Here is a 15,602-nt window from a genome sequence, read left to right on the forward strand (position 1 = left end):
ATTATGCAAACTGCAGAGAGAGATCTCCTGTCCGTTGCGATTGTTTGCTTGAAAACACCTTAACAGCAGCACATCATGTATAATTTACATGTGTTACAGACAGGAAAATTCACCTCCCCACACACCTCATCACTCTGCCACTCTTTGTTTACCCAAATTACATGGTCAGTGCAACCCAGGATGCATGTGATAGCATAATCCATCCCCAAATAATCCTCCTCGTGACACGGTTGTGCCAGGTCAGCCGTCCTTCACGTACCTGATGCTTCCATTGGCGGTGAGATTGATATTTCAACTGCGGCCCCCCCGATGACTAACGCAAGTTAAACGCTCCTGTGGTTGTTGTTAGGCTGCTGTTTTTCAAGGGCTCTCAGGGGTTCTAGGCTTGTTGTTGAGTGTGATATTATGGAACAAATAGCAGGGCTTAATGGTGGTGTAGATGATTTAACTGCCCTCAGGGCAATGAAAAAAGGGAAAATGGTTTTGTATGCCCAGACATCGTACAAGGTGTTGTTCTTTCTCTAGGTGCTTTTTAAAGCCTTTTATTTCCCTTTGAGCTCCCTGAAAAACATACTCAGATGCAAAAAATGAGGCAACATTTTTCAATGCTTAAATGTAAAAATATATTTCTGCGTAAAGAACATCGCACACAAGTAACCGCTTAACCCGCATAAAGGCTATTCACTGGTGTTTTTCTTGATTGAAGATTTATGAAGGTTGGAGTGTAGACTCTCCTCAGCCTCCCCCTTCGGGCCCGGCACAGCCTGCGTTGTCTGCTCGGCTCTATCAGAGATGCTGTGGCTTTAATCCCTCTGCCCACAGGGGACGGCTGACATGGATGAGTGTAAACTGTTGACATGGTGCTGTCTCCTATGCTCTCTGATCAAAGACGGTGTAGCCCTCCTGTCTCACAACCTGCCTCCAAATATGCTCCGAGTCTCAGCCACAGAGACACCCTCTCTTTCTGTTTTCACGCTTTATGTTAACCCGTGTTTCCCCACAGTGAATTGATACACGTGACGATAACAGAGCAGCTATTTATTTCTGACTTCACCCGTGTAGACTCTGTGACCTCCCTCCCAGCAATGAATTTGATTTGGAAAACACTGTAAGTGGCTCACACCATAGCGGAGACGGATTTTTGGAGACAGCAGTGCGCTGACTTTAAGTGCAATGAAAGACTTGGCTTGATGTAGTGCTTACTTTAATTAATCCCCGGTAATGATGCAACTATTAGTAAGAGCTGAGCTCGCCTTAAGTGGCTGGAGATGTGTGCGTGTGTGTTTGTATTTGATGTGTGCAGATGCTGAACAAGCCGATACGACCCGCCATGTAAAGGTGGACGGCTTCAGTGAGTCCACAGACTTCTGCTGTCGTCACCTTTACCCAAACAAGTGTGATACACAGCGCTTGTCATGGTTACTGTGTGCACATAATAACAGAATGTAGATTTTAGAGCTGTTAATCCTGTGGGGTAAGTCCATAAACCAAACAAAATCTCTATCTATATTGGTAGATAATCCCATGTAGAGGGGCTGAATGTGCGATTATTTTGACAGATAATGCGATTGCGATACGATTTTTAGCGAAGGGAGGATCATTTTTACATTTCTATTTCACAGAAAAAAAAATAAATGGAAAAATGTTGATGTTGATGTTTTTTTTGTTGTTGTTGTTTTTTTTCTGGGGTTTGTACCAGCCATGAATGTTCCATTTTGTATGCCTCATTCATGGAGTATGTTGTGACACATTTGACCTTTTGTTAGCACTAGTGTATATAAACATTATTTAATTTAGAAAAGAAATTCACATGTACTAGAGTTTATTTAAAAAAAAAAAAAAAAAAACCTCCCTCACACCTCACTAGAAATGATTTCAACAACGTTTCAGTGCAAAGATCTTCATCAGGTTATTTTAGTTTTATGCACCTCAGCCTGTAAGTGTTTTTAAGTTGTTGTGTTGTCTGTGTTCTTGTGCTAATATTGTGTCACAATGAATTCATGAACAGACTGTCCTGGTGTTTTTTTTTTTTTTTTTTTTTTTGTGCATTCTGGATGTGATAATAACTGTTTTACCAAGCTGCATGTTCTTAAGCGCAACTGTGTGGAAAGCTTTAAAATGGTGAACACAGTATTAAGTACAATCTGTAACTAGTTGTACAAAAAAAAAAAAAAAAGCTCCAGTAAATCTAAATGGATTCAGAAAACTGTATTGCAGTGAGGAGCGGTGCTTTCTGCCCTCATTCTGAGTCTGGCAGATTGTCATCTCTGCTTTTTGTTTTAGTTTTTCCTGCCATTCCCTTTTACACAGAAACAATCTGCGTACCCAATTGTTTGCATCCTTCCAGCGACAGGGAACCAATATTAGCCAATACATCTCCTGGTTTTGAATGCCACAGTGGGTTTTCGACCGCTTGCAGCAACACAAAACTCTCTTGTTTTTGCTCATGCACCTGATTGACAATGGCTTCAGCCAGACATTTTCTCCTCTACAGGCACAGTCTGCATGCGTTGCGAGGGCATATTTCGCCCAATGAGTTTGATTATTGCAAGGCCGGGACTACACATTTTTATGAGAGTGTGTGTGCTTTAGGACAATTTGTGCTTGTAGCGTTCACTGTAATTCTGTTGACAATGTTTGATGTCTTTGTGGGCAATTTGCCCCAAGAAGCTACAGAGACACTTGAGCCCAGAAGACATGGGGGGTGATTGTCTACACTCCTGGTAGCGAGACATAGGCTGTCTGCTTTTTTACTAAATTAAGTTTTCACATAGGAGCTTAGCAGGAAAGCTGGTGTGGCATTGTTGTAAACACATTGACTGTCCACTATTTATTTTTTTTTCTTTCTCAGGCCAGCTGCTGCTGTAAAGAATTTGATTGATTGTAGCTGTGGGAGATCTAGAAGCATCATACGGTCTGGAGGAAAAGCTCCTCTTGTTTTGAACAGCTCCCTGATGGTGATGATCATTACCACCCATTAAGGCTTTGTGTCAAATGATGGCACCCGGGCTGAAAGCAAGATATATATATATATATATTTTTTGTACACACAGTCACCTCTGTTGCAGTGGCTTCTTTTTCCACTGAGTCAGTTCAGCAAACTCAAATTTGTCCGAATTGCCAGTCGGGTAGAGAAGCCCAAAGATACTGGGAAAAGTTTTTCTTGTTATTTTTCAGACTTTGTCAGAAAAACAGATATTTTAGATTGTTTTCCTCTGCGTTTGGCCGCTCCTTGAAATCCCAAATTGTTAGGGCACTCTTAAATTGCACTCAGAATTGCAGATTTTGCAAATACCTGGATTCTGTGTGGACATGAAAAACACTTTCGGCAAACAATGACATTGTCACCTCAATTCATGCATGCACAGTGTCATTTTTTGTTATGAACATACAGCTACAACAACAATGGTGCACTAATGGTTACATACATGGTTTGTTTATACTTGGTATACCGATATACATTCTGTGTTAGTACTGCTTGGTCTCATTACAAGACAGCTTAACTGAGTGGGTTTCTGTGGTTTTTGATCATTTAAATATAGAATAGTAAATAAGTATAAGCTCTGTTTGGTTTGTTTCTGGTGTTTGAAGCATCCTTGACATGGACTTTGTCGCCTATTACTGGCCTTGCGTCCTTGTTTGAGATTTTGGAACAATTTTTTTCATCTTGTGTGTACAGACATGTTTTCTGAATGTAATGGATGGAAGAAAATAGCTGCTTTGAAAAAATCTTTGTATATGTATGGACAGGGCAGTCAGTCCCCTGTGAGAGGAGCTTCAACAGCTACAATTAGGGAAAAAAATGTGAAGCAGTTTGACTGAATGCTTCTATCATTGGTACTTTATTACTTACATATATCCATACATACACTGTGCATTTTCTTCAATTATATTTATGTAAGTTTTGAAATTACAACCCATTTGTAAAACCGACTGTACATCTTGAATGACTGTGAAAAACCCTGGACTCTGCTCCATGACGACGTGTTTAAATTTTCAATGCGCTGCCTTGTTTTTATTGATTCCTGAGAGATCTGCACGTGACAACCATAGCAGCATTTTTGCATAATCAATACACAACAAGGTGAATTCATGTGAACATTGTAGATGAAACATGCAAATAGATATTATAATATATATTATGTATTAAAGGATTTTGTTTTCGTTGCTGATGAAATTAACCAGACCTTCATGAACGATGAACACTCTCTTCTTCATCTGCACTAAAAACTGGCGACAGACATTAATTCTACAAAACACAATCTGAATCTGCAGGGTGACTGTACTTTATTATTTCCATTATAAATCTCAGAGTATATTGCCAAAAATCTTGTGTGCATTTTCTCAGTTGGATAAGTTGCCGTATTTGTTCATTTGTTCGCCATGTAAATGAAACCTCTCTTTCCCCCTGTGGATTTTCTCACCTCTGTCTCTGCCTCCCACAGTTGCATCGGGTGGCCAACCTCACCATGCTCTAGACGGGCACCATGGGAGCGCAGGCGTAATGAGGGAGAGGAGGGCAGCTGGTGACCCCTATTGGTCCTATTCAGGTGAGCTCTCATTTGTGCGCCAGCCGGAGCTCTCAGTAGGAGGGGAAATGTATTTCTTTGACTCGCTCACCCCTGCTACCTCTTGCCTATATCATTTTCCTCTTTCTGTCTCCCATTTTCCCAGTAACCTCTATTCCCTCCTCACTGCAGTAGCCAGAAGGGCTGAATTATTTTAATATACGAGTATTCCTGCAGTGTACCTTTTCATTTTTCTTAGTAACTGATGAACAGTTTATGTCGAAGACAGCTACGATTAACCACAAATGATAAGTCGACTCAATTAAAATGTATTTATTGTCAGGTTGGGTTGAGTCGTATATGCACAAGGATTGAAATTGCAAATACAGACTTCCATGTGTATTGAAATACTCTATCAGAAATACAGTAGGCCTCGCTGCTTTAGTTTTTCTGTAATTCCTGCCTCTGTTATTAATATGCATGCTTTTAATGTCAAATTAAGTGCTGCTGGGACTTCAGTCCTCTAATCTCTCAGCCATCTACCTTAACAAAACTGGAGAGACGGACGGATGTGGCAGCCCACAGTGAACTTTCAGACGTACGCTCTAATGGATGATTCATTACGTGCACTTTCGTGCTTGTAAATATTCTCAGAGTAGTATGTGTTTACATGTGTGTATTGGGGCAGTACAGTCAGGGTGTGTTTTTCAAGTGAAAGTGGCAAATTGATGTGAAAAAACTCAGTTCACTGAAGTAGTTAAGAGTGCAGCAGTTGAGTGATAAGCTTTTTAAAAGTTGTTTTTTTGTGAAGAGTGCAAAAAGCAAATTTGGTGAAGGATTAATACGTCAACATCTTTTTTTTTTTTAACTGAGGGGCATCTTGTCTTTCAAGTTTGTACAGAAATTAAATTTTTTAGATACACTTTAGTACTCTAACCAACACTCATAACTTATAAGACTTCTAATTTTAAACTCAAGTTGTAAACAGAATATGAAGACATAACATGTTGATATTATGACAAAGACAGGCTAGCCCCAGGCCCTCTTTCTCCTGGTGGCTCAAAGCTCCTGTGCTAGCAGCGTAAGCATCAAGACCTACTTGGTAACTGGTCTAGTTGCACAGCTTACAGAGCTAACAAACAAACAGCTCCAGCTAGCAGCAGTCAGTGGTTACTCTCATATACTAGATCCCCTACTCCTTCTTACGTATTGCACCTTCAAATATTGACGCTCGATGGGAAAAACACTCCTTCTGTGTTATTAATTCCTTCATATTTGATACTCTGATGCTTTTTTTAAAAATGTTTGAGCAGGTGAGGTGTATTTTTTGGCTGAGTTCTGGTAAGCACACATCAATGTTCTTTCACAGCACTGCTTCACATTCACCTATCTACACTCATTCACACCCCAGTGCAAACATAGCCTTTGGTTTGCCATTGAGCAGCTCCGCTGGGAAATGGGGGTTATGTGCTCTGATGGAGGGCACCTCATTGGAAGAACTGAGAGAGTGAGGACCAGTCAGTAAAATTATATTTACAGGTTCCAGGGTCCAAAAACATCACTGAGCAAATAACTAAGTTGGCTCCTCTGCTTTTGGAGTAAATCGAGGCTCTGAGAATTATTTTACCGGTGGAATATTTTGTCTTTTTCACTGCTGTAAACATCTTTGTATTCATATACATCAGGCTTGACTCAGCTTTTTTTTCTCACTTTCATTATTCACAAATTATTCAGAATGTCACATACTGTTTGTCTTAGATGTGTTGGCAGGAAGGCTTAACAAGAGGCAGGCTTCTAACTGGGAGAAATTAGGAACACTTATTGTTTTTCTTTAAATTTTTGTACTGGGCAAGTGGACTAAAAAATTTTTACGAACATCGGGTCAGTGAACTGGCTGATGGGTTGATTCTGGACATTGCTTTGAGTCTCATGCAGAGCACTAATTCTCTACCAGTGAAGGCAGCTGGCTGATTGTACTGAGAAAAAGGGAAGCATTGAGGGAACACAGAAATGTCCATTGCTTTGGAAAGGTAATTAGTGGCTAAGGCTGTGAATGGGGGACAGACATGCGTGCCTTAGCAGCTAAATGGTTATTAAGGGCATTTGCTGAGTGCAAGTGAGTGTAAAAGAAACGCACACAGTAGGGTTAGCCTGAAGCTAACAGGTACTGTTGAAAAATAGACTTCAGCTCCTTGAGCGAGACGCACGTAAAGTACATAATGTATAGGTGAGCACGTCACCCTATTGTTTCACACATCCTTTCCATACTCCTTACTGTGTATCCTGCAGTCTGAAGAATGTGGAACACAGTGAGTCAGATGAAGTGGAGCAGAAGCAAATACAGTTGAGTAACAGCCTCTTCAATCCTTAATTTTCTCCGTTGTAAAAGTTTAATTGTGCTGGGTATGTTTTGATACCCGCAGAAAAGTATAAACAATGCACAAATTAATTTCTATGTTTAGGTCATATGATAACATTGTCATGTTACTAGAAGTATTAACTTCGATAGAATACTAGCATTAAAAAGATACCGGTTATCTCTTTTGATGCTACAGCAGAAAGTAAAAGATTTACGAGGAACACAAAATAAAATTCTTTTTCTTTTTTTAAATATTAACAACCTGCACACAGTGCTGAGACAGACAGAGTCACATAGTGCATACCAACACAATTGTAGGGCTGGGTATTGTGAAAACATTTTTTAAGTCAAGTACTGATACCTTGACTTCGATACCAGTTCCTGATCAACCAATTAAGCCTAATTCAATATCAGATAAAACATTTAAATCCACCAGATCTGGATTTTTTACTTAAATCCACATCAAATTGTTCTCACTCATAGATACCACCAGCCACCTAAATATGCCTGATTATCCCCCTTCATTATTCCCAGAGACTTTAATGAAAAGAAATGAATGTGAACAATCCCATCTCTCAATATTAAAGGAAGTGAGATAATAGTTCCTGAATCCACCCATTTGTCTGGATCTGCACCAGAAGTTAATGGTGTCTGTTCTGGGCTAACACCCATCCTCCACCCTAATTTTGTGGAAATCCCTTCAGTAGTTTTAGTGTAATCCTCCTGACAAACCAACTAACCAACCAACCAACCAACCAACCAACAAACACAGGCTGAAACATAACCTCCTTGGTGGAGGTAATTATGTTAATATTTATGCAGCCTGGGGTTAAAAATCTGATTGTAGATCTGCCTTTTTTTTTTTCAAATAGCTATCGAATGTGGCTGTCGTATTGTTTTAAACGGGTGTTAATGAAAAAGAATCATCAAGTATACATCAATGTCATCAGTATCTAAGTATATTCCAAAGTTTTCAAGATAAGAATAGTATTTTACACATTGGTCCAATGCACTGAGGGAGTGAGGCGCACAGTGTAATGAGAGCTCTTATCATCACATGACACATCACCTTCCTGTGTGCTTTGGATATGAACCTCGATGTAAGTAGCCTCGAAACCTACACCCTGAAATTTGATTAAAAGTTATTTAAGGCAAGCTCTGCGTGTGTGCGTGTGTGTGTGCGTGCGTGTCTGTGTGTGGAGGCATTTTTCATAAGAGGGATGATATCATACTCCCTATAAGACTCCCACAGGAACAGGGCTATGCATCATTTTCCCCTTTTTATATCTCTGCAGGTTTTCACTTCTTCCCTGTTAGTTTCTCCGGTAGTTGTAATGTTTTTGGCCAATATAGGCGGTAGTTTGCTTTTGATTGCACTGTTGTTGATTTATTGTTCTAGTTTAATTACAGCACAACAGTTGGAGCACCTTAATGTGCATTTGCAGAGGCATTACGCTCGATCCCCCTTGAACAGTGTGTAGATTGAGAGGAAAAAAAGAAGAAGGAAAAACCGTGTAAAGAAATAATTGCATTTAAATTTAGAGGAATATAGATTAAAGCCCACGAAGATAGTCTTCTACTCCACAGTTTTTTTAATTTTTTTTTTTTTTATCATTATTATTATTTTCAGAGCGTTATGTTTCATCAAGTCCCTGAGTTAAATCGCATGTCATTCCAGACTGACATGAAGCAATTAGGTCTAATGAAAGATTCATGTTCTTGCTGTGCTCACTGGGAGAATTTATGATTTGAGTTGGAGAAAAAAAAGATAACTGTGCTTGGTCGGTGGGGGGGGGGGAAGAGACTAAAAAATGCAGTCAAGAGCACATGCTACTGTCGCCCAGATCGTTAAGAAGATGATGATGGTCTACCTCCACAAATGAATAATATAGCTATTAAGGCGCCACGTCCCAGTGATTTTGCACATTTGTAACTTACTCCAAGCTCTGCACAGATCGAGCTCCTGCTGTCTGTTTTCATCCAGCAGTCATGGATGTCTGGATGGAAGCCACCCTGACGAGCTGTTGTAGCCACTGAAAGAGGCTGGGATTGTCTGATACGTGTGGATTATATTTCCCGTCAGCCTGACTGTTTTATTCCACATCGCCGAGGTTGCCCGTGATCATTAGCAATCTTTCCACTCATGTCTCACATAATGAAGTGAATGAAGTGTCATTTTCAATCAATTGCTATGTTGATCCAACTTAATTAGTACTTTAGAGGATACAAAACAAGATTAGGTAACTCACTCTTCTTGATTGCCAGGGCTGTTTGTTTTGGCTTTGAATTAACCCGGATTCTACCGCCACACGCACTTGCTGTTACTGGCCCTTTTATTTCTCCCGCTGCTTCTTTCATATTATTTTCTTAATTTCTGTTAAAAAAGAAAAAACGAGCTATGAGACGCACTCATTATTTCCCAGCTTTTTAGATAAACACGTCAATCATGCATTATTCTGCAGTTGTGCAATTGACCACATTAACAGAAATCTTTACTAAGGACAGGCAGCCGTTGGAGCAAATACACCGCATGACGAGAGTGTTTAGCATGATTTCAAAACTGTGACTATGTCTCTCAGATCGGTTAGTTGGTTTTGACATGTTAAACTGTATGATTCATATAACCTGGCTGGAATACGTGTTTGTGAAGGCTGTGCACTTTGTCTCTCACAGCTTGAAACCCCCCATATAAAGGCTGGAGGTAAAAGAGCAATGCCATGTTGTCATGGTGCCCGACAGAAGGAGTTCTGCCTCCTGGAGGTAATGAATCGAGAGGAGGATTGCTCCCGGTAGACCATGTACAAGAAGCACTTGACTTTAAAGCAAAGCTCTCTGACTATAAGGCCTTACAGGGGGTATCTATGGAGGACAGAGTATGGAAAATTCTTTATAGGGATCCAAGGACATTGTCCTCGGGGATAAGGATGAAAATACCAGCCCTAACGTATGTTTTCCTGGCGAGAAGGACTGAGGCAATTTTTCCAAGAGCTCCAGAGATCTTGCCAAGCTCCCACTGATGAAATCTGATTTATTGTAAATAACGACGTTTCTCCCCTGATTGTTTTGAGACAATCAAATAACGGATATTAAAGTCATTGTGGGATTTATTTGGTATCATGAATCACGATACACAATTTTGGTTGTCCAAATGAACACTTCAGAGCAATTGTTAAAATCAGATTTCTGCCCGAATGAAATACTTGGAATGGCAGCTGGAAATCACAGTTGAATTTAATTTCCAATGATCACGCAGTTCAATAACATTACCATCATCTAAACAATATGTCCTGTTATTTTCCAAACAAAAGTGACTGTAAATATTATGAATCTCAGAAGGTGGATGCAGTGTATTTCAATTAAAGTAATCTTCATATTCATTTAGGAGATCTGTCTTCTGATCTCTTTGTATGGCAACCACAATCCATTCATATAAAATGGCATCTTTTCAAGTGACCAAACCGTGCATTGATTCTTGCTCCACAACCTGTTTCCGGGCCACTAGTTGGTAAAGGTCAGTCATTCGTAGGGAATCATTGCAGCCGTACCTCACTCCATTTCTTCACTCTTGTGATTTTGATTATATTTCCATTAATTGTGCAGCCCTAGCCGGCACCTCACATGGTAGCTTGGTGCCATCGGTGTGTGAACGGGTGAACGAGAGGCAAATTGGATGACAGCGCTATATAAATGCAGACATTTTCCCTTGAGCCATTTTAAATTGACCAGTTAGAGCAACCCTCCTCTTTTGAGGGCAACACACAGAGAGGGAATGACAAGTGTTAAAACACCTGCATGCCTTGTTTTCTGTGTAAGCCTGCGAGCTGGCAGCATAGTAGCAGACGTCGTTGCCAGTTGACACATGGCAGCCGTCCAGAGAAGCAGCAATTTTATCGTACTCAACGCCCCTGATTGGTACACGGCTACTGTACCCTGACTACTTCTGTCTGTATGGTGCATTAGTATGTGCCACAGGTGTCAGCTGATGCAACGCAACGTGACAGGACTTTGGTTTGTGTTGCACATGTATGAATGTCCACCTTTTTCCCCCTTTTTATTCTGAGAGCAGGAGCAGTGTTCTTTCACAGTAGAGTCCACCCCCTAGGATCTTCTGAACTTTGTTGTACTCATCCTGCAACATTCCTTTACCGCCTCCCATAGCCACACTGCTTTCTAGACTTGATTAATTTCTTCCTCCTGGGAGAACAGAGAGAGATTCATCTGTCTTGCAATCTAGCATTTGTAGTCACAGCCATTCTCTGTGATGATGGAAGCTTAACACAACATCATCTATATTCCTCCAGTCTCGCTGATGTGTCGTATCAACCTGTAGTTGTACCTGCACTCATTTTCAGAGAAAATGAGAGGTGCAGGAACACTAATTATTAAAAATGAATTTTGCTGGGGCCCAAGCTGACTCATTATTCATCTTGGTTATTGCTAGCAGTTTGGATCAGCCTTCGTGTGCCAGAATTGGTCCATTTGTCTCTGTCAGGGGTGGGCCCTTGACAGATGTGCCAATATGGCTGCCGAAGTTCTGTGCTGGGGGAGAGGCATCTTAATTCTCCATGATGTATCACACTGGCAGCAACCAATTTAGCAGAATTGAGCTCCAAATCATCTTACTTCCCACTGCTTCTGACAATCTGTTTCCTTTCTCTAGACGAGGTAAATATATTAAGCATGGAAATAAATTAGGGATTCCCACGCCCTGAGCTAAATCAGTGAGTTTTTGTTGGAGTTGATTGTTAGTATTGTCACATTAGCATGCTCAGAGAGCAGTATCCGGGCCTGTGCCGCCAGGATACATAAAGCGAGGGCCCAGTACACAACAACTATGATAAATATGGCCAAATTTTCTATTCCTCTGTTAAGGACAGATTGATGTATTAGACCGACAGGTTTGTTGTGCAAACCTAATTAATTTAATTTCAGGTGTCACATGGCGTTGGTGTGCCTTGTGGCAGCATATTAGGCCTAGTTGGTGGCTCAGCTCCAACATAATGGATGTGGACATGCTCGGCCTGCTGGGATTGCAATATTGAGGAAGTGTGAGATTGCCAGCCCACAGGTTTTCTCTCTAATGTGGTTATGCTGATGAGCTGGAATGAGCTAGCTAGCAGCTCAGCAAATTTTTAAACACATAATCATGATGACTTACTTCATAATGAGTACATATCCCCCCCAGAGGTGAGGCGCTAACTGTAGGGTGCAGGGCTGTAATAGTGGCATAATGGCAAAAATGTTGGAAGACGTGCAATGCCTCGCTTGAATTACAAAACAATGATTGATTGGCAGTTACGTGTTGAAATGCCGCGAGGTACGTTCGCGTAAGATTGCACTTAGAGCTGTGAGGCACGATTTATGGCTTTAAGCACTGCATCACTTCTGGATAACTTAAGTTCTCAGCCTTGTTATATTGTTTATCCCGTGCTGCTATCTCTAGTTTACTGAATTACACCGCTAACTATTGATTCCTGTCTGGATTCTAAATTATAAGAACACTGGCTGTGTAAACATGTAGCCATTGTTGTCCCTGCTTAGCTTGCAGAACAACGGCAACATAGAAGAGTAATGGCTGCTGTGGGGGTGAGCTGAGCTCAGAGAGGGCAATAGCTCAGAGTGGTTCAGGGCTTTTTTTAATGTACTATGTTATTCTCTGAGCTAATGGTGCCTGCGTGGGTGGAGGATACGGTTTGGTTTAAAACAATCTGTAATCAAAATATGCTGATTAGATTTTTCATAATTGCATAAATATTCGGTCTATAAAATCCAGTTATTTATCACACTTACTGTTGGATAGCTTAAAGTATGGTGGAAGTTAAAAACTCTTCACATCGCCCCCTCAGTGGCGCCATAAAATCCAAAACAACCTGCACCATTATTTCTCTGCAAACCCAAAGACATTTATGTTAATTTAGGTTTTCATATTCTCAGAGTAGCAGGCAGAGGGAAGATCACTCAGGCCTGTCATTCTTTGTCTTGTTGAGTCTCATTACTCATTTAAGTGGGAGCTCATATACCTGCGAGGGGTAATAAATAATGTAGATGTATCATGAAATTATTGGGGTGGAAGCTGTTCCCTGCTATATAAAAATGTGTGATCGTCCAAACCTTTTGTGCACTAAGCAAATACCTTCTCTGATTTTCTGTCAGTGTCTTCAGCTTTTAAAACTGGAAATGAGACTCTTCATTCAGCATCAGTAGGCAGGCCTTATAAATGGACTGTGATTGAGTTGAGCAAATATAATCATCATGTTAGAACATTTGTTGAGTGTGCTAATGTGTCCAGTTTCAGCCATTTCCCTGTCATTTTCTGTTTCAAAAATAGGTTTTTAGCCCATCAAAGCAGCAGAGGGAAACTTTGAAGCTAGAGGCCAAAGGGCCACTTTGTCAGTCATCCATGTGTGTACCACTGCCTCGGCTATTTCACGTCATTAGCTGCTTCAGCAGCATCACCAAGCATATATTTTCATTTCATCTACTTGCCATTTAAGTAAGCAGATTTCTCGGTGCGTGTGTCTGTAGTTTCACAAAAAGAGTCTGAGGAGGGGAAGTGGGAATTTGTACTTTTTAAGAGCAAACTTATAATGTATTATTATGTCCATAGCGGACCTGCCCACGCAAACTTTAATTATAAAAAGGATGTAAGTGATCTTGAACAGAATTCACCTCTCCTTTGGGATTAATGTTCCCGTCCTCTGTGTCAGCGTCCTCCTCCCTTCTATCCCGTAATTTCCCTCCTCATCTATCTTTCCAAACGCTGGCCACATCTCCCTTCTGAGCTGGGGGTTTGTGTGTGGATGCTTTGGGGGTAGCGAGGAGGGTGAGACACAGACTGGATTAAGGCTGGATTTAAAATGGCCGCTTGCTGTGCTTAGCTCAACACTCATCTGGGGATGTGGTCATGTGCTATCTTGTGATTTGTGGCCTAATTAGCGGTTTTGGGGGGATGCACGAATACAGAACTTGCATAGTTCCTCTGCCTCTGTTTTAATTTCTTCCCTCTCTGTACAGGCTGGCACATGTACCCACATATGCACACAATCTCCCACTCTCAAGCTGTAAAAAAACAAGCAAAAGATGACTGTGAAGCCACAGGAATAAGTTGCAGACAGAAGGGTGTAACTGTGCAGAGAGAAGCCTCTCCACTAGGCCAATTTATCATCATCTGCCGGAATAAATAAATGCTTGCTTGTTTAGTTCGGGTCAAAGTGCACAGCTGCAAAAGTTACAGATGGGAATTTGGCTGGAGATGACGCTCACCTCTGCCAAGAAGGTTGTGTTAAGGTGGCCTCTGGCTGTCTGTTTCAGTCTGTTACCGACGTATCTCACACTAATGGCTGGGATTGGCTTGGGCCTCGTCGTGTTCAGCTGTGATCTCTTCAGAGAGTTCACGCAACAAACAGGAAGGCACCTATTAACTGCGGCGACTCTGTGACCTTTCTTATACAATAACCATCATCTAAACTTTGGCTATACACGACCGTTGTACTGTATTATTATCTCCTCAAGAAACGGCTGTATGTGAAAGTGGTGGTTAACTCGTGAGATTATTAGGACATAGACGAGGTTTTCACTCTGTTAAGTGGGTTCCTGTTTGTGCCTTGCTTTTCATAAATATTTAAATGCCTCTTACTGATAAACAAATCAATCTGAATTTGTCAGTATGTGAAAATATTGCTACTGCAGCTGCTGCAGCTACTTGTAGATGTACTTCTAGAGATTAATTGTTATTTTTATATCTTTCCTTTGAGAGTGAATCTCTTTTCTGGTGTGTGAGTGTGCGCCTTTTTTTGTATTTCTGTTTCAACGAACAGAAATAGAACAGCTCATAAATCTTCAATAATTTCTATGTCATGACTACAGTCCGCAGATCTCTGTATCATTCCCAGACAGCTTGTGTACATGTGATTCGCAGAGCTGATCTCCACTTTGGGTTGAAAGTCTTGTCTTCCTTCCCTCTGACTTTGTTTGCAATCTGTGTCTGATATTCAACATTACTACCAATATTAGATGCAAGTTGCATCCACACATTGTAGAGAAGAAATGCTGAATGCATTGTGTGGTAACAACTATGTCACATTTTAGACATTTTCAAGGGACATCATGGTTGTTTAGGAGAGGTTTATTGAGCTGTTCTCCAGTTTTGACAGGATAAAATTGATAGTGCAGGGCCAAACACCTAAAATAGCAGCTCTCGCAAAACAACATGTACAAGCAGGCAAAACAAAATACCAGATAACATGTCATCTGAAGGTTCACTGTGTGGGTGGAGATATTTCACCTCTGCCTTCTGACTCTGGCTAATGGTCTGCTTAGCGGTGACCTCATGCTGTGGGGGTCACCCTGATGCCATGACAGGCAGGTAAGTGTTAGGCTTCTGTGTGTCTCAAAACCCCTGTCCTTTGGGAGACAGCAGCCTGCCTGTCTCTTCATGCCCGTCCTGGTTTTATCACTGCTGTGACCCATAGTCAAGACCCGCAGTCTCATCCTCCTGCCTACCCTTAGTCAAAGAGACAACAGCCCTCTAGCAGGCATCTACCGTCGCTCTCTCTCCCCTCCCTATCTGATGGCCAGCTGCTTTGTAGGAGACTGGTGACACAATTGGTTCAGTAATCTTTGAGATGTGTTTGGCATTTTCAGCCACGCTAGCTGTGTGGCTTCAGGCATTGCAATGTCCGACTGTCTGTCGTTCCACCCCTTTGGTCCAGACAGAAATTTCTCTTGGATGGATT

At 41.2% G+C, this 15,602-nt stretch overlaps 1 protein-coding gene across 2 annotated transcripts in view; it reads left to right on the forward strand.

Annotated features, from left to right (window-relative positions):
• ca16b (carbonic anhydrase XVI b) overlaps positions 1-15,602 on the forward strand; it is a 113,221-nt gene that overhangs the window by 21,335 nt on the left and 76,284 nt on the right. For both annotated transcript variants that reach the window (XM_037100567.1, XM_037100566.1), the window contains exon 2: positions 4,446-4,550. In XM_037100567.1, the coding sequence (XP_036956462.1) occupies positions 4,446-4,550 (105 nt within the window). The remainder of the gene's footprint in view (positions 1-4,445; positions 4,551-15,602) is intronic.

Source organism: Acanthopagrus latus, chromosome 6, assembly GCF_904848185.1.
Source record: "Acanthopagrus latus isolate v.2019 chromosome 6, fAcaLat1.1, whole genome shotgun sequence".
Taxonomy (NCBI): Eukaryota; Metazoa; Chordata; class Actinopteri; order Spariformes; family Sparidae; genus Acanthopagrus; species Acanthopagrus latus.